Raw genomic sequence first — 20,994 nt, 5'->3', positions numbered from 1 at the left:
CAAAAAGAGGGAAGATGCAGTAAGATAGCCAAACGACCTTACCGAGAAGAAAACGTTGAAGAAGAGAATTTTTAAGAAACACTTGAGTCAATCAATAGGTAAGAGGACTGACATCAAAAAACACTACAAAGATTATTTAAGGATCGACGCTAAGGTTCAACAGGAGCCGATAGCCGTCTAGCGAGAGTCAGTATTTTACGGTAATGAGTCCAGCTACTAAGAATAAGTTGGGAATGAAGAAAATGAAGCATTCAGTGGGCTAAGGAATATGATTAAATCAGATAAGAAGTTTGAAAGGTTTTAGCCAAGAAGAATGAGTCAGTTTTTAGAGTTTCAGAGAATTGACCCAGAAGTAACTCAGAAGAATGCTAAGGAGCAGAATTGGAATTTTGTGCTAAGGAAAAGCATGAAATAAATTAAGGAGACCTTGAGGAAGTCAGGGAGACTGTAACAAGAGGTAAAACCAAGTTGAAGCTCAGAAATAATTTTCTTTTAGAAAATCAAGTCGCCATAAACTCTTTTAGCCGATCACCGAAAGGAAAACTGATACAGTTAATTTTATTTGAACTTGAGGATTTAAGGAAGGCTAAAGGAAGATAAAATAGGGAATTTTATCTTGCGAGAAATTATTTTTGGGGTAATAACACATAAAAATGGTCGAAACTGGATATTTCCGACGAAAAACGGTCAACAGTTTGTGAGTGTTAGGTTTAGAATCAATTAGGAGAGTTTTAATTGGTTAAGAGGAGACTAAGTGGCTCGTTCTCATCCAAGAGAACAGGATAGAGACGTTTTTGAGTTGTAATGCCATGTGTAGGCTTAAGAAGTGGATAAGCATAGAAAAAATAGAATAGCAAGTTGTGATTGGTGGAGAACTGAACATGAGACATTTGTTTAAGTGACTAAGCAGCTCTAGCACCGACCTTATGGGACTATAAACACCCAGCCTTCGTTCATTAGCTTTAGAACACCATATCTAAAACAAAAACTTAGTTAAAAAGTCCTAGTTCGTTTTCGGAGATAGTAGAAGTCTCCGAGCAGCTCAAGGAAGTTTCCGAGGAAGTTAGCAAGCTGGTAGGTAAGTATCTTAGTCTTAGTTTCAGTTTCTCTTCTAGCTTTTTCTTTTAGATCCCAACCTAAGCGGATCTTGATGACGCAAAATCCAGAGCTTTCTAGTTCGTGTGGGACTAGCTAGTTGGAGACGCGAAACCAAGTCAAGCTCCAGCCAAACCTTGTGAGTACCGAACACATTTGAATTAGCACATGTTTAGGTTTTATTTATTTATTTTCTTGAAATTGCATGTGAGGTTAAGTTTTGTAGTTGATTGAATTGTTTGGTTGTTGTGCTTATTATCGTAATTCCTTGCGGTATTTGTTGCATGTTAGGTTCATTTTCTATCTCGTTATAGCTCATGATCATTGTTGTGTGGTTTGTTTGATGTGATTATTATTGTGTGATTTGTTTGTTGTGAATAGTATAGATGTTAGTATAATTGGTTATGTTATCGTTATAGCCGTTATGCTGCTCGTTTATTTGCAAGTCAATAATTGGTAGCTATTGACGAGATTGAGACGCCTTATTTGATGTTGCTTCTTATTTGTTATTTGATTGCGATAGAAAGCATGTTAGTTGTTGTGTGTTGTTTGTGTTAGTCTTGCTCTTGCATGGCTAATGTTTGATTGATTGTTAGTTAATCTTGCAAGTATTCTTTAGTCATTAGTATACTTGTATTTTGTTTGAGTCATTAGTCTTGTTAAGACATGTTAAGGCAATAACGTGATTGTCCCAATGGCTCCGAGTGGTTCGCTACAAACGAGCAGTACTTGAAAAAGGAGTAAATTTACCGTAAGGGAATAGGTTCCTTATACACGGTTTTAGGAAAGGGATGTGATCCTTCTAGCCTATGTGGCTAAGGGTCGGGGAAGCATTGCCTGGTGGGAAATCCGTATCGTAGAAGATCAAAAACCTTAAGGTGAAGTTTATTATTATCGTAGAAGTTATAATGTGAGTCATTGTGCAGGTACTCCTTTATCGAGTACTTTAGCTTCTTAAAGCGTGGTCTGATTGCGCGATTCTCTGATTTACTTAATGCATGTGTTGGTTGCATTAGTTTCTTGTTCATTGTTAGAATTCGATTTGGGGTATTTTTTAAAGGTTAGTTAGGCGGGCTCACTGTGCTACCTTTTGTTTTGCAGGTATTCCCCTAGCTGTAGTGGTGATCATAGGCTGGCCAGATTAGATGATTTACAGCTTTTTGTTAAAAACTCAAAAAAATTATTACGTATAGTTTTCTATATGGGCCTGGAAAACTAAACTTGTTTTGGTAAGGATTTATAGTATGATACTATACTAAGTAAGAATCGGTTTTATCAAAAACTGAAAGTGTTCGAATGATATATTAGTCCTGTTCGGACTAACACAACTCGCGACCGTGGTACGGGTTGAAAAGCCTTAGGCCATACGTGACGCCCCTGTTTCGTTTTAGTTATAGGATGGTTTGGGGTGTTTTAGTTGTACTCTTGATTTGCTTATGTGTATAGCTCGTAGATGGGATGATCGCCTTGCTGAGTATTTATGATAATACTCATGCGTCATAATTGTATTTGTGGTGCAGGTAAATGCAAAGTGTGACCATGAGATCATGGCAATGAAGAGGAGGATGTTATAGGGACTTAGTTATTATGTCTTAGTTTCAGCTAGATTGCTAGAATTGGAATGTTGATGTTAGAACTATGACTTAAGTTGCTAGCTCTTGATTCATGATTCTGGTTAATTGTTGGTTTATTGTTATTGGTATTTTCCGTTGCTTATTTTTATGATTGAGTTTATGGATATTTAAACAAATATTATAGGTTATTTATTTATACATTTATGATTTATTATTTATTATTTATTATTTATTATTTACTATTTATTATGTTTAAAAAAAACGGGTCAGTCGTTTCAGAATAAGTACTTAGGAGTTGAGCCTGGAAACCAAACTCCTTTGTACCATTCGCAAACCGGTGTCAGGACTCTAATTTGATTCCAAGTACTCTGAGAAGAGAACTTGGGTTTAAAACAGTTGTCTTTCTGTTTGCAAAGAGATTGATCAGTCTCCTCATTGTGTAATTGTCTGGTTAATGCAATTTGGTCCTCAATGTGATTCAGAACCTTTTCACAATGCCGTTTGCGTCGGTGAGATTGCAGAACTTCACATATTGTTACGTTGGAAGCAATACCAACTGATTCCCCGAGCTCATAGAGACTGATATAAATTACCAAGTGGACTCCAAATATCATGCCAGAAAGAAGTCAAGGTACCAAACCTCACCTTCATCCTGTAAAACTGTTGAGCTAGAGCTATGTATATCAAGATCTTTTTCCACATTCATGACCCCAGTCTTGTTGAACTCTTAACTGACCACAAAGTATCGTTGCGTATCAAGTTTATCATTCCCTAGCGGAAAAAGATGGCTAGCTATATGAAGTATAACAAAACACATGGCCACACATACCAATTATAGTATTGTATCATCAACTACACGAAGTATATATATTACATGGCCACATGCATAAACTATATGACGTTATGTGGTAAACATGATAGACATACAATCTGGTACACCGGTCGAATGACTCCGGCGGAGCCAGAGAAAAATGTATTAATTTTTTTTTATTAAAAACCAAAAATAAAAAATATTATATATAAACATTTTTGGTTTTTCATGATTAAGAAACATATTCAATTCAGTATCTAAATATTTTTATATATCTCTAAATATTCTTCTCTGGCTCTGCGGCTACGCCTCTTGCGAAACTAAAATTGAGAGTTCATCTTGTTCTCCCATCTAATCCATAATCAGCATCACGTTTCTTCTCTATCATCAATTCATCATCTTCTTTCATTCTCTCAAATCTCAATCGTTGTAAGATCTTTTTTGTACACCCCTAAGGTCGTAACCATGAGTTTCTTATTAGAGATAAGCTCTTCTTTCTTCTTAACCGCTTATTCGTTAGATTCTATGCTAATTGCTCGCTAAGCTCTTCTTCATCACCAAACTTACAACTGGACTAGCTGGTATATCTCTAGATCTGACCCATCTTCATCAGATTTTCAAATTTTACCGGACAAAGAGATTGAATGGTCCGACATCACCAACGTCGATGTCATCGCCGTCGCTGCCTATTTGTCACCATCTTCAACAGCTGAAGGCACTTGTTGTTAATGGATTGGGCCTTGTAAATATATTAATTGGGTTTGTAAATTTGTTATGATTGTTTTAAATATGTAATGAGTTTGGTTTTTCTTAAAGCCGCACTACCCATTTTATTTGTATCTCGGTTTAAATTAACCGAACTAGAAAAAATTCGGTTTTAATTTATAATTTATTTTAAGTCCATTAACCAACCTGAAAAAACCAGATACCGACCGACCCGTTTAATTCAGTAAGATTTATCAAAACCAAATTTCATTAAAACCGAATAACCCGACCCGATTAACCTGTTTTCACTGAATTCCCAGGACTAGTAATTACTTTTATAGAGAATTGCTGCTACGAAAGTAGTTTACAAACCTTGATTTTGAAGAATTGTAACCATTTTTTGTCAAAATTTTGATATTGATGCTTGGATTTTATAGTTCATTTGAAAATTAATAAATCAAAAGATTTTTAGTTCATTATCATTTATTTTTTGCATTCACATTGGATACAAATTACTGAACCAATTTGGACCTACAGTTTTAAACATATCATTTGTTTAGTTGGATATAATTCATTTTTATTTTAATTATAAAAAATCCCATTTAAAAGCAATTCAACATGTAATCAAACAATTATATTCCTTATATGGTGTATATTGTAAATTAGGATTTTTCATATGGCATCAATTACAAACCTATAGTTTAAGGCTTTTGCTTTTGCATATAATTTTGAAAATCCAATATATTAAGTATGATTTCCTCATATCATGAAATTCATTAACATCAAATGGAAACAAAAGATTGCTTAAAGACTAAGATTTTACTAACCATACATAAACTTTTCATGATAGTACTCATTTGAGAGATAGATCTCATCTTCTCTAGCATCCCAAAATGTTACATCACCAAATATAATGTAAAAATGAGGATCTTCTTTGTAAGCAGTAAAAGTAACAGAAGATTGAAAACCTACTCCTTGCGATAGTTTGTGTCAAACTTAGTCCCACCTAAAAATGTATCCCCAAACTTAGAAGAATATAAGTATGTATGACACACTAAGTGAATATCGAGATCGTCTTGATCAGATATACAATGATTCATGAGAATATCATCATTCATGTTGAGAGAATTCCTGAAGTTTACTTTGTTTTTTGGAAAAAAATTTGCTAGCATTGTTCGATCCAAAACACAAAGCAATTACAATGATTAAAACGAAAAGTGTATTCATGATTCAGATCTATCTTTTTATATATATAGTTTTGTATAAGTTGGTAAACCCAAGTCACCCAAGAAATATATATATATATATATATATATATATATTAGATTTTTAAATTAATATTCTTGCATAACTTAAAAGGAATCTTCCACTCTTTTATTTTGGTAACAACTTAATTAAGTACCTTCAATCTACACATCCAATGCATATTAAAAAAGAGTAAATAATAAGAACAAAAATTGTTAGCTACAGTGACAATACCAAATATAATATTGTACTCTCAACATCAACATCTAGATTTTTAATTTAATATTGGAGAATCATAATTATATTTAACAGTTCACATTAATAACAAAAAAAAGTATAGTCTCACGCAATGTTCGATTATAAATATATTAATTATATATATATATATATATATATATATATATATATAATCTTCCTTAGTCTATGTTATAAAAAAATTATCCAACAATTGTCTTAGACCTATTCACAACATCGTCGATGGATTATCCAACAATTGTCTTAGTCTAATGTTATTTTCTTAATTAGCTGTCCTATTACGTTTCAAAAATAACAATTCTTTTAACATAACTTATGTTATTCTTTTTAGATTTGTTATTCCCTATTTATTGATTAATAATAATATACATGTTTAATGAATTATTTTTTTTGTTTATACATGTCAATATCTAATTAAGAAAACACGTATAATATAATTAGCGATATATTAGTTTGTTAATTTTTCTTTTTGATTTATGAAATTTCTTTTTAGATATAAACATGTAAAATTTATGTAGATTTAATGTTATTATCTTAATTAGCTATTTTGAAAAAAATAATAATTTTTGACACATGCCAACATCTCATGAGTATACTTAACACATGTCATGATCCTGTTAATGACTAATTTTGAAAATCCAACTTTTTATAATAAGATTTTATGATTAGTAATTTTTTTATTTCTTGATTTTTTTAAAAAAAAAATTTTCTAAAATTAGTAATTTGTGTAAAATTGACACTTGTCACGATCTGGTGAGTTAGTAACTTTTGAAATTGACATGTGACATGATCTGGTGAGTTAGTAAGATTTTCTTCTTTTAAAATTAAAAATTTGTGTAAAATTGACACTTGTCACGATCTGGTGAGTTAGTAACTTTTGAAACCATACTTTATATAATAAGATTTCTCATTTCAAACTTTAAAGCAGTATATCATATATATATAAAATTAGATTTTGGTGGTGCACAAAAAAAAGTAATGTTTTGGTCTCTCCTTTTGGTTGATTTTCATTTAGTGTTTTCTAATTTTTTTATTTTTTATTTGATTTCTAATTGCTTTAAACAATATTTAAGACCCAATAAACACAATACATTTAACTCACACATTAAAATAAAATTATAACTGAAAATAAAATAAATTATGCATTAATCATATACTACCACTCAATTTTATTCAAAAACAATAAATTACTATTGTAATTCCATAATTCTAAATGTAACTTCCATTATTTCTTATCATATAAATACGCATTCTCTCAATCTCTCATTCTCTCATATTGACATTCTTTTACTATCTCATTTTCACATTCTCTCATTCTTTTCTACAATACCTCAAATCATTTTTCGTTTTTTTTATATTTTTGATTTCTTATTTTTGTTGTATGGGTTGTAAAAAATAAATGAAATATCATTGTGATTTTTAATGCTAAATTTTAATTTTAGAGACTACATGATATACATTTTACATTGTTCTTATTTTAAAAGATTCATCTCCATTATCTAATTTGGATTATCATCTTATAGTAATAATTCTCTCCTCCTCTCCCACCAATATCAAATGTTGTTATATCTCATATGTGTTGTAAGAGTTTGATTCTATATTTTAATTTAGAAAGTATTATATATATTTTTTACATTGTTCTATTTTTTAAAGATTCATCTCCATTATCTAATTTGGATTATCATCTTATAGTAATAATTCTCTCCTCCTCTCCCACCAATATTAAATGTTGTTATATCTCATATGTGTTATAACTTGTAAGAGTTTGATTCTATATTTTAATATAGAGTTTGATTCTATATTTTAATATAGAAAGTTTGTAAGAGATAGAACTTGTAAGAGTTTGATTCTATATTTTAATATAGAAAGTATTATATATATTTAACATTGTTTTCAATTTTTATTTTATTTATATAAAAATTAAATATTTATTTTATATTTCTTGCCTTTCTAATCTATTCATATTTATTTTTTTAATTTACATAGTTAAATTTAAATTCACATATGTTGGTTTTAACAAAAAAAAATCAACTTTATTTGAGAATTAGATGTTCATATTCATTTCTAAACGATCAATGTGTAACATACTATATATATGCATTTTGTCTTGCAATCACAAGTTCCATTTCTATTGCTTAACTTCATGGTTAAACTATAATATATGTTGTCCTATTTGTAGGAATAACAACATACTTATTTAATATATTTAAAAGAGCAGATGATTAAGCGAAATAAACATTTCTCCAAATTTTATAATTGAATCAGTGTGAGTGTAATTATTACTTTGAAAAACCTTTACATTGAAGTTCATCAAATCATATAAAGAGAACTAAAATACTATGTCACTTCAAATTTGGAAAGAAACACTTGATATTCCTTTTTAAAAAAGTCAAGACACATATAAAAATTTATTAATATTTAACTCACTTTAAAGGCATAAAAGGTCATTTAACTCAAATATACCTTCAATCTAATATTCCATACATTCCTCCAACAAATAAAAAATAGATATATATGTTCAAGATTATATTTAAATAATACAAATTTTTTTAGTTAGCTAAACTTATAGTCACATATATACAATATACATACATAAGAATTTATATTACTTATTAACACCATAATTCGACCCATTATTTGCTTAACTCGAAATTGGTTTCAAAGCCAACTAAAACAAAACAGAAACGATCTTATTGATATTATACCAAAACATGGGCATACAAACATAATCACTTATACGGAAGATAATTATTTTTTAAAAATAACTTATTATGGCAACATCAACGTATGAAAGGTTTACATAAGTAGTTAATTAAAAAATCTAAAATACATCTAAATATATTAGGAACAATATCAGTCAATGATAAGATTGGATCCTCGAAAGCAAAAAACAACATGCTCATAATTCATAAAAAAAATAAATACCACAATTGTATACATCTAAACGAAATGATATAAATATATAGCGTATAAATACAAATGACTGTAAAGTCCGTATATACCTAATTAAAATAAAATAATACAAAAGAGAAAACTAAAAAAATTAAAAAAAAAACAAAAAAGTATCAACTACATCACACAACCAAGCACCTAGTGAAAGAAGAAAAATTGACATGCATCAATATTCTTGAAATCACATATCAGCTATTAAGTTATTAAGACTATATGGTTTAGAGAAAACAATTGTTTCATAGTCCAAAGACATTGCATACAAGATTTCGAAGTTGGGACTAGTGCCACTGGATAAGTTTCGTTTTACGTTTTCTTTATATATTTATTTTGCTATATTTCTTAGGAATCTTATTCTAAGCATCAACTTTTAAAGAGAAGTCTTGTCGCTCCAAAAAAATATTAATAATAATAAATAAATAAAAGAAGAGTCTTGTCAACCACCTTATTGCAAACTTTGAATAATGGATTGGACATGACTTCAGAGATCATGTGAACTTTTGGGACCCAATTCCTTAATTATTGATCCTCTATTTTTCACATGTATAAATCTTCTCGTATTTAAAGTCCTTTGACTAATAAGACTACGATGTTTCAGCCATTGGAGTTGGAATATCATATATCCAATATTGTTATGAAACAATGGGTTTGACTGGTAACTTCATACCACTCTGTATAAATTGGATCAAGGATTTATATAATATTGCTTTTATATACAAATGTGAGTATATTGTATTAGTTTGATAATTATCATAATAATATTTTATTTTTTAAATTTGTTCTCCTTGTATTTCACTTCGTTTTAGTTTTAATTACTTTTTCTATAAAATACTATTTTATATCCATTAAAAAATTATATGATTTTATAAGATTAATCAGATCCAAAAACATCAATACAATTATATCCCCGTATAAATTAATAAATGAATTGGAGTATTTGAGAAATAAAAATAAATTTGTTTGTTTAAAAGCAGGTTGAATTGACAATAATTATACAAGCTTAAGTACCAAACGGTTAAATAACAAAATAATTATATATATATATGTATTCTAAAATAATAAATATATTATAGTGCTTAAATAGATAATGCATATATAAGAATATACTAGAAATTATGTATCAACAGTGAACAATGTGAAGATTAGAGCCAAAAGAATGTAGGTTTTGTCGCTGCTGCTGCAATCAATATATTATAGGCAGCTCATGGCTATAAGATATTGCAGTTGCTACAATATATTGCTACCAATCATGTGTGTTCACAGAGCAAAATATATTAAATTAGATTTTCATATACTTCGTAAGAAATTGGATCAAGGATTTCTAGTAACAATTTATGTTTTAGTAGCTTACCACGAATACAATATACTCACATTTGTATATAAAAGCAATACTGTAATGTTTTTCTGATGATAATATTAATAATAACAAAAAAAATCATAACAAACTTTTTTATCATTTTATTTTCGTAATAGCATTGAACTATTTTGAAATAAAGTATCATTTCAATAAGAAAAAAATATTTTGTTTATATATGCGTTCAAAGCTAGTCCTACGGACATATCAACGAAAAAAAAACCAAGCGTCATGGCGTAAGACAAATATAACAAGTGACGTCAAAAAAATAAAAAATTACATTAGTTACAAATAGCTCGAAGATGGTAGTTAGGTTTTTTTTTGGTAACAATGGTAGTTAGGTTTCGTTTCATGCATCAGTATCTTTTTTTTTACATCAAATATATTATATATGTATGAAAGTTTGATAGATAAAAAATGGAGGTTAAAACAATCAAAATACACCTTTTGAAAAAAAAAATATATACCTATATATATATAATATTTACAAAACAGGAAAAAAATCCCCTAGAGCAAACTGTTAACGGAAACACATTTCACTAGCATATTGGTTCTTGGCCAGTATTATCTTATTATTATTATTTATCTATTTATTTTCTTCTCTAGCACTGTTTTTATTATGTATATTATACTGTGCTTATATTATCATTATTTCATTATCAAGCTAACTTATCAATTACTTTATTTGAAATATATTTTGTTACAAATTCTAATATTCTATTGTATGTATATATATATCTTTAGTTGAAACTTATTAAAATAAGAGAATATGCACTAAATACCACAAAAATCAAAACTAATTAAGAAACTATTATAGAGCCCACAATGTTTTCTCTGTGTTCATATACAATTACTCTTATATCCATTACATATATTACATGTTATTTGTTTAAATATCATGTCATTTTTATTTTTAAAACGAAATTATATGTCGGTTTGGGTTCACAAATGAAATGGTTAAAGTTTAAATTTTACAATTAGAATGAAATTACATGTCAGTTTGGGTTCACAAATGAGATGGTTAGGGTTTAGTTTTTACAATTAAGGGGAAGGTATTGGTTTAGGATTTAGAAAAAATTTTAATGACTTTAAAAGTTAGGTAAAATATGTTGTTATTCAATCAAGACTTTTAAAAACTCTTTAAAAATTTGGTGTTATTGGTTGTGGATTTGTAAAAAGTTATCTAAAATCTTGATAAATCTAGTGTTATTGGATTAAGAGTTTTATAAAGTCATTAAAAGTTTTATGTTATTCAAGTAAAACAAAAGAATCTTGGATTTTTAATGAATTCAAATTTTATGTTATTGGTTTAGGATTTTATATCATTTCCTTCTAAAACAAAATTATATGTCGGTTTGTGTTCACAAATAAGATGGTTAGGGTTTAAATTTTACAATAAGAATGAAATTATATGTCGGTTTGGGTTCACAAATGAGATGGTTAGGGTTTAGATTTTACAATTACAACGAAATTATATGTCGGTTTGGATTCACAAATGAAATGGTTAGGGTTTAGATTTTACAATTAGAACGAATTTATATGTCGGTTTGGGTTCACAAATGAAATGGTTAGGGTTTAGATTTTACAATTAGAACGAAATTATATGTCGTTTTGGGTTCACATATTATATGTCGGTTTGGGTTCACATATGAGATGGTTATGATTTAAATTTTACAATTAAAACGAGATTATTTATCGGTTTGGGTTTACAATTAAACGCTATTTAGTTCAATATAACATGTAAAATATAAATATTACATGATATTTTAAAAAATCACACTAAATCTTTCATTCTTTCTATCTAACACTAAAACAAAAAAAGTTGATTCTATCTTTTTACTAAAAAAAAAAAACATGGACCCTATAATATTTTCTTATTAAAAAATGTTATTGTGGTATTTTCTTAAATAAGTTTTAAATTTGTGGTATTCTCTTAATTAACCCTTAAAATAATGTATCATATTAAGATTGATATGATGAATTCAACCGCAGGCTGCATGCTGAATTATACTTGTTAAAACTTACTTACAGTAATTTTTATTATTTTTCCTAATTTACATATTGAAGTTTGTTACCATATATAGACCGAGAAACTATTGGTTAAAAATGTTATTGGTAGGTGAAAAACCAAAGAGAAATATCGGTATACTTATTTGAGATAATAGTATTCAATACAGAGCACGTTTGCATATATTTCTTGTCAGATGTAGAATCTAACATTTGGTAAAGACATATCTAAATACTAGTATAATACATCATCTAGATCATATGATATCTAAATGCTATAATACACTTACACATATGAAAAGAAAAGAAAAAGAATTAGGTGGATTTGTTCTTGTTTCTATTAGAAACTGAAACTCTCAATAGTACTGTCACTTGCCATTTAACATTTCCCATTAGTTATTATTTATAAACCGACAATTAACAATACTTGCCAAATTTTAGGCAAGAAAAGACATAAAATATACGTGGACATCACATGTTTGACACATCGGAGTTATGTTGTATAGTCGTTTGCATGTAAAATGTGTCCTTCCCATTTAACTTTCGTGCTCACTTTTACACTATAACACTATAATCAAATGATTATTTTTATTTTACTTTATTCACAGTTCTCTTGGAACTATATACCAGAAGAAGTCTATTTTTGTCAAGTAAAATTGTATATGATACAACACATTTTTGGTATAACCACGTTAATTATTTTCCACTGAAAAAATAAAGTAAAAAATATCTTCCACTGTATTTTTGAAAAACAGAAAGCTATTGCTCACTTTTATAATGAAAAAAAAACTCAGAATGATTAATATGTATTGAAATATAATAACAGAGCGAGTGGAAAGAGCGCGTGGGGAAAGTTAGAATCTCAAAATGATGTCATACATCTGCATAACTGACAAGAAGTATTATTTGGACAGAAGCGGTCTTTAAAAGATCGACGCACATATTCTTCTTCAACGTGATTCCACTTTATACGTATAACCTTTCATTTACTGTTACTAAGAAAACTTACGAGTGAGATAATATCCATAAAATATCTCAGCTCAATAACTACAAGTTTCATTATTTATATCGAGGGTGGTCTGGATGTTCATAATCATATTAATCGGTCAAATATGTAGTACAATAAGTTACAAGTTGCAACACCTTTTCCATGGAAGAAGATTCTACATTAACCTCAAATTAATTCTAAAATTTTATAACTGTTATATGAAAATAAGATGGTTTTCTCCATCAAAGATATATAATACAAATAGAGAATTATAAGTTTATAACAATAACCATACAATTTTAAATTTCAAAAAATAAGTAAACGAATAACATTATATCACGAAATGTTTTAAAAAATCATAAATTTGAAACACTGAAATTTAAGAAAAGATGTTTTATAAAAATATATCGTGTAACATATTTAATACTTTTAGATTATTAGTTTGAATGGTCTAGTATTTGCTTGTTTTGTCTCCAAAGTCATAATTAATCGGGAAAATAAAACAATTCATTTATCCTTACAGATTAGTTTAATGTCCATTCATAATACTATACTTGTGGTACTAATAATTAAACAAACAAACATTGAAAGTTGAGCCTCCGTGGTTCATATATGCAGACGGAATATCTCGGATCCATTTTTGGTATCAACGAATAAGATGTTAATTAAAATTTAACTACATCTACTAGAGGGTTTAACGTGGATTTTAATACTACCACGCAAAGATGATATAGCTGTTGAATATTTTATATATATATACATATATTTTACAGACCATCGAAACGTACTTCAAGAATTCGAACAAAAAGTAATGCGAGGGACTTATCAAATTACTCCAACTAATTGTATAACTTTTCTTACCAAAGAAAACATTTCAAAAACTTTAGAGATAATATACTTCGGTCAAGCGTCACCTATATTAAATATTCAAATCATATTCCTCTCGAACATGCCTAACTACACTAAACCGAACCCAATACTTACTTTAGAAAAAGAGCCTCATACGTTATCCCATCCAAACTTGCATTTTTAGCATCGAGAAGCCAAACAAGAGAGAAAGGAGAAAAACTCTTTGAAAATAGAACTTTTTATCAATTAAAATTTAAACATCAGCCAATTATGACTTGACACATAGACTTCATGCCACTAATGGTTTGCTAAGGACTCTTTTGAATATATCGTTATTCCTTAGCAAAAGAAAAAAAAAATGTGCATCTCGCCATCTTGTACAATAAAAGCTGGGACGATTCATGCACTACACTTTTGAGACAAATATGAAGTATCAATACGTCAACTAACTACGCACGCTTACTTTGACAATGTTTAATGGGGAGTTGGTCGCGGCAAACCTATCTCACATATAACTCTTGCGAAATATTGTTATATGTTCGATCAGTTGACCATATAACTAGTAATTGAAGTCTTTTAACAAAAAAAAAAAACTGGTAATTGAAGATAAGCTCTAGTAAGAAATAAATTCTACAATTTTTATGCTAAACTTTACTTTCGCACAAAACAATCAAAACATTTATAAACCTATGAACACCCAAAAGGAAATAGTAAATGTTATATAAAAAAAATGTTTTATAAATGTAGTAAAAGCGAAGGAGTAAAAAAGTGTTATAAAAAATGTAAGATATTTTTGTACACGTAAATACACCGTATGTGCATAAAAATACGAAGGAGTAAAAGCGTCTATAAAATAAAGAAGCTGGCTAAAGGGTTCAAACTTCAAAGTAATAAACAATTAATGATATATATAAATGTAGTGTATGTAAAGGTCTCACGTCTCTATAATAAGCATGACTCGTCACGTGACCTCCTCTTCTTCGCAGGGACAGAGATAGGATGAGACAGAAAGAAACCAACAAAACCAAACCCCAAAACCCAAGAAAAAAGAGAAATAAACACACACTCTCTCACCTCTCTCTCTCTCTCTGTCTATTTAAGAGACTTCACTGTCTCTCTCAGTCTTTTAACGCAAAACAACTTTTGTGGAGGAGAGAAAGCGAGATAACACACACACACAGAGATACACATCTTCAATAGTTAAGAGTTTTCTATATACAGAAGCAAGTAAAGGGAGAGAGAGAGAGATACAAAAGTTAATATCTCTCCTTCTCTCACTTGGTGACTTCTCTTTTTCCTCTGGGTTTTGTGGTGGGGGTTGTCTCTATAAAACTTATATATATAAAAATATAAATAAATAAGAAGAATTATCAGGTTTTATATAAAATAGCAAAAGAAATGCAACAGCACCTGATGCAGATGCAGCCCATGATGGCTGGTTACTACCCCAGCAATGTTACCTCTGATCATATCCAGCAGGTTCTCTTCTTCTTCTTCTCCTTCTTCTTCTTCTATTATATTATCTATTTCTTTTTCTTTATTATATGTTTCTTTGAATTCAAAAAGAAAAGATATGAAAACTATCTTGCAAAGTACCTGATACCCTTTTCTTTATATATAAAAATAGTACCTGAGACCCTTTTCTTTTGTTCTCAGAACAAATATGAATGATGGGTTTTTTTTCATGGGTGTAACTAAAATGATATATATTTTTTTCTGGTTATTTGGTTCTTTTTGTTCTTGTTTCCATGTTGATAGATGAATTAGTTTTTAGGTTTAATACATCTGATAAATCGGTTGCTAGAGATGCCTTTGGTCTTTTGTTTTGTGCATCAGCTTCAATTTCTTTTATCATGTCACTGTATGATTCTTTCAACTGTTCTTTTCTTGTCCACAAAGATTTGTTGTATCATTTCGTTATATATCGTGTTAAAAATGAACTTTTTGTTTTGCCAATGAATTGCCTAAAACCGGAACAAGCTTAAGAAAGATTCTTTCTTTTCTATGAAAAAATTGATTTGAGGGTCCAGCTGTTTTGAGTTCTTGAAACATGTAATGAAAAATAATGTGTTGTTCAAAACAGACAAAATCTTGGGACTGAAGATTGGTTTCACATATCTCGTTTTTTCTTCTTGTCTTGGTTCTCGGGTTCTGGAAGTTTCATTGATGGCAAAAACCACAAAGCCATTTATGTGAATATGGTGGTCCTTGTTTAGATTTGTTATCATTAGATCTATGTGTATATCTTTTCTAGTCCAAGTGTTCCTTTTATTGCTTACATGACCAGATATACTTTTGTGGTCCGAAACAACATCTGGTCCTTATCTCAGTTTTTTTTTTTTTTTTTTTTGTGTGGTCCTCAAATCTTTTCGAAGAAAATCTATCTTACACTTCTGTGATGTTTCAACATTATTGTCTTTTGATAAGTCGAAATATAAAGTTAATGGGGTCTCCTTTTGAGTGTTACTCTGTCTTCTATTCCAACAACAAAAATTAGATGCAAACTTTTTTTGTTTATACTACACATTACTGATTTAAATGTATATGTTTATGGTAGTACTTGGACGAGAACAAATCGTTGATTCTGAAGATTGTTGAGTCTCAAAACTCTGGAAAGCTCAGCGAGTGCGCCGAGTAAGTGCCAACATATCGTCCTTGACGATTTCACTTGTGTTCTGTTTGAATAATAAGAAGAAATGATTAATATGGTTATATTTTGGTGGTCACAGGAATCAGGCAAGGCTTCAACGCAACCTAATGTATTTAGCTGCAATTGCAGATTCTCAGCCTCAGCCTCCAAGTGTGCATAGCCAGGTAATAGTTTATTCAGAGAAAAGTATTCCGAGTTTTTGTTGTATGGAAATTGAGAAACTGATTGGTATTGTTGGGTTATTAGTATGGATCTGCTGGTGGTGGGATGATTCAGGGAGAAGGAGGGTCACACTATTTGCAGCAGCAACAAGCGACTCAACAGCAACAGATGACTCAGCAGTCTCTAATGGCGGCTCGTTCCTCAATGTTGTATGCTCAGCAGCAGCAGCAACAGCCTTACGCAACCCTTCAGCATCAGCAATTGTACCATAGCCAGCTTGGAATGAGCTCGAGCAGCGGAGGAGGAAGCAGTGGTCTCCATATCCTTCAGGGAGAGGCTGGTGGGTTTCATGATTTTGGCCGTGGGAAGCCGGAAATGGGCAGTGGTGAAGGCAGAGGAGGAAGCTCCGGGGATGGTGGAGAAACCCTTTACTTGAAATCATCAGATGATGGGAATTAAAAAGACTCTGGCACAAGGAATCTTAATGATGAATCAGCAGCAGCAGCAGAAGTAGTAATAGTAGGAGTCTTGAAGTTAGTGTGTTTTGGTTTAGTTGCTTCTTGAAGAACCAAAGAACTCTTTATTTTTAGTTTTGTTATTCTCTCTATGTTTGTGCCCTAAAAAATGAACCTCTTTCGTGGTGTAATGTACCATGTAAATCTGCTGGCTCCAAGTTGTGTCTTGATCTTAGTATGTTATTTCTGACTCTGAGTTTGACTCTTTTGCTTTAACCAGGAACTGAGTTTTAGAGATCATTGATTTTACCTAATTGGATTTTAAACCGTTTTGTAGCCATGTTTGAATTTAAAATTGGTTTGGATTAGTTGGAAAAGTTAGGGTAGCTGATTGTAACCAATTTTAACCGGAGCCCTTATTGTCCAAATCTTTGATTTATTGATAGTCAATATGGTTCAATTGAGATATGAGATCAATAATTTCGATTATTGTAGTGTAGTTGTAACATACTTGAATACAAACGGTCCCGTCCAAGACTCATGTTACCTGCCATAGTGGTCCTCTCAAGGGCCCATAATGCTGAAGACCTGACCCCCGAAGCTGCATCAAAACAACGAACATATTCGGGTCCATTTAAGAAAAACTACCCCATCCGACCAATCAAGCGTGGGTGCCATCATGTTCTCAAACTCTCGTGACGAGGATGAGGGTTTAACCTCTTGACCAAGCCAGAGTGTTCCAGAGGAAGATGGGATCAACCTTTGGCCGCACCCGCATCTCTTTCAACGGCTAAAGCCAACCAAAGAGAGATATTATTTCAAAAAAGAAGAGACACAAGACTAACGATCTCACGCCTATCTCCCTTGATCAAGTTTTCCCTTTTGCGCTTTGATTTTCGTTCATATGGCCAACGGCCTTATAATCTCCCTTTTCAATTGTCACAAATCTTAGTTTCCTAATTTTTGGCACATGAACGTTTGTACGAGCTCGTTATAAGCTCATGACGTTTTCATTTGTAATTCATAAATGAATTTTGAAATAAACTAATAAGTTTCTAGCAAAAAGATGTGTTTTTGTGTCCTTTTGCTTCGTCTAAGTCTTCAAGTATTGTGCATGGATTCCCCTTGGCTGAGAGTTCCATTGAGCATCGTCCTTCTAGCGCGTGGATTTGCCTTGGAAGTCAAGCTCAGCCCCTGCCTTTCTCGGTTCAGTCACAAGTCAAGTAATTCGATCATTTTACCTTGAAAAAATATAAATCATGACCCGTTGGCCTCATGCATGCTCTACTACTCACACCCATTTTTCACCGACAACTAGTGCGTTATTTCAGAAAACTCAGAAAAAAATTTCCACTAACTCTACAGATTACCAACAAATTATGTTGTGTGTGTTTTGTTCACACTCACGCATGACACTAGGAATCACTTCCTATTTGAATCGTTATCTCAAATATGTTTTATAGTGAAATTCTCTAATAATGTGTTGAAGAAAACGTAAATGCATTTTGGTTTCTACTTTGGTTGTATCAATAGCCCATTGATGTATGTAAGAGCTAGGTGCGTTTTTGTGTTTTCATTGTAAAATATAAACCTTTCTTTATTTGGTATAAATCTTAACATTAAAACCCCCCCAAAAAAAAAGAAACATTTTGATGATATTAGTGCCCAATTATATTACTCCTTTCGACATGCACTGCCACTTTTCAGAAACTGGAGCATGACGTCTTTGCTGCAAATCAAACCTTTACCTTCGACAGTATGAGCCCATATCACTTCAAACTCGTCTAAGTTAAACTTTGATATCACTTGTTATGTCCACCTCATCAAACGATTGATGAGCTATTCCGGAGTAGTCGAAAACTTCTCCATTGTCTCCCAAATATCACTACAAGATCATTTCTTGTGTTTTACTTCACTCATATGATATTGGAAACCACTTCACACAGACCACCTTAAATCACTATAACTCAAGCATAATCAAACGTAGAGTTAACTCAAAATTTGATATAATAGAAAGACATGTGAACCTTGACGATATAATTAACTAAATCAAATTTGTAAAATCTTTTCAAATGCACCACATATCATTGTTCAGAAAAGCAAAAATATGATATGTAGACTAAAAATGTCAACAAGAGTTGATCAATTATGTAATAATTACATGTTTATATTGATATGCTCAAATTTACCCTAGAGATACTCTCTCAAATTAAGACGTCACTGTAATACTTAGGGGTCGAATTCCACAAAGACTCAAGATCAAATACAATAAATTATAGAGTTTTATAATTACGCTGAACAAGATGATTTAAATTAAAAAGGCAATGCAAAATATTAAATTAAACTGTTGTAAATTCAAGAGATCAAAAAGCTAGGTCCAGAAAATTTCTCAGGAAATTACAAAATATTAAATCAATAATTAAATAGGATTCAAGCAATTAAAATCAGATCTAGAACTCTAAACTCTTTTGTAAAATAAATCAGTTCTCACTGCAAATATTATCTAAATTTAAAACCAGAAAATCCAAATCTCTTTGTAAAATTATAGGTTAAAAATCAGCTTTAAAAACAAGTTTAGATTGTTCACAAAATTACTAAATCAAATCTCTTTGCAAGAAGTAATTTTGCTCATCAAAAATGTTTTATCAGGAAAATCAATTATATTCTCATATTAATTTATTTTCCTAGGTTATTAATTCTAGATGGCCAATCAAGGATTAATATGAAGAACAACCTATGATGAAGATCTAGAAAGATAATGAATCCTAAATAAACAGATATAATAAATCATAAAATCCCTGTGAAAATCCCTGAACCTAACAAGCAAACTACTCAGACATATTCAATGAAGAACAAAACATAATTCTGAATAATAAGCAATAAGCAATTGAGATTAAAAGAGTAATGAAGGAGTTTATGAATTCTTCTCTCAAAGTAGTTCAGATCTCTCTCTCCCAAAAGCTCTCAAAATCTCACATGGTTGCAGAAAAATAAAACTTGCTAGAATAAAACTTAAGGGTTTACAAAACCCCAAAAACACTATATATATATATATATTTAAACACGTCAGGGACTTGTGTTGCAATTTAGGAAAACTTTGGGTAAAATTGTAAAACTTTCAATTTCTTCTCTCTCGTCGGATAGACATGGGTGTCGACCGATGCTCCTTCGGTGTCGGTCGATGCTCCAAAATCCCTTCTAATTGCTCCAGTTTGCTCCTTTCATGCCAAAATCCTAGAAAACCTGTAAAGACTCAAAAACATCCTAGAAAAAAAATCAAAAGACTCTAAAAGACTCCTTATATCATGGTTGAAAACCACAAAAACCATAATATATCAACTCCCCCAGATTTAGCCTTTGCTTGCCCTCAAGCAAAACAGAAACTTAGACCTGTGAAAGAGGTTTGAAAACACAAAAACTCATTTTCTCTCTAAGGTAATGCCATGATCATTCAAACCATAATCCATATGCTTAGCAGACAAATCCAAATCGAACCACCATGTACTTCTCCGCTGACATTCGTAGCATCCCAAATTCAAACCAAATTCCATTACTTCCTCCATTAAGCCTTCATCGGTGGGTCTCATCAATTTGATCAATGTCAAGAACCTTCTAGACTTATTCTCGTACTATACCATAACAAGCAAGATATATCTTTTTACAACATGTGGTATTCTTCCTCTCCCCCAGACTTATTCTATTCTTATCCTCCTTTGAGCTTTGCTTTGCTGTTTTTTTTTTACTGACTTTTTTTTTTTTTTTACAAGCAAAGGTGTAGGCGAATAATGGGGCCATCGGTAATTTACCTACCACTCGCTTCCAAGCTTTGTGTGATCATTTGACTCAAGAGTAGAATAATGAGGTCACTGGTAATTTACCTCCCTCGCTAAACTGA

The 20,994-nt window shown here is 30.7% G+C and overlaps 1 protein-coding gene across 1 annotated transcript; it reads left to right on the top strand.

Annotated features, from left to right (window-relative positions):
* Window positions 14,913-17,394, top strand: LOC104736824 (GRF1-interacting factor 1-like). Its single transcript, XM_010456881.2, has 4 exons — window positions 14,913-15,311; window positions 16,390-16,466; window positions 16,562-16,646; window positions 16,729-17,394. The coding sequence occupies exons 1-4, from the start codon at window positions 15,231-15,233 to the stop codon at window positions 17,101-17,103; spliced, it is 618 nt and encodes a 205-aa protein (XP_010455183.1). The 5' UTR covers window positions 14,913-15,230; the 3' UTR covers window positions 17,104-17,394.

Source organism: Camelina sativa, chromosome 13, assembly GCF_000633955.1.
Source record: "Camelina sativa cultivar DH55 chromosome 13, Cs, whole genome shotgun sequence".
NCBI classification, from domain to species: Eukaryota; Viridiplantae; Streptophyta; class Magnoliopsida; order Brassicales; family Brassicaceae; genus Camelina; species Camelina sativa.
Note: the sequence above shows the minus strand (reverse complement) of the source record. Positions and strands in the feature narration are given on the sequence as shown.

What these genes read in the sequence shown, in the direction of transcription:
- LOC104736824 (XM_010456881.2), top strand. Translation starts at nt 15,231, where the DNA reads ATGCAACAGCACCTGATGCAGATGCAGCCCATGATGGCTGGTTACTAC. An exon ending in CCTCTGATCATATCCAGCAG is followed by an intron (nt 15,312 to 16,389) that starts GTTCTCTTCTTC and finishes TGTTTATGGTAG; the next exon opens with TACTTGGACGAGAACAAATC. An exon ending in CTCCAAGTGTGCATAGCCAG is followed by an intron (nt 16,647 to 16,728) that starts GTAATAGTTTAT and finishes TTGGGTTATTAG; the next exon opens with TATGGATCTGCTGGTGGTGG.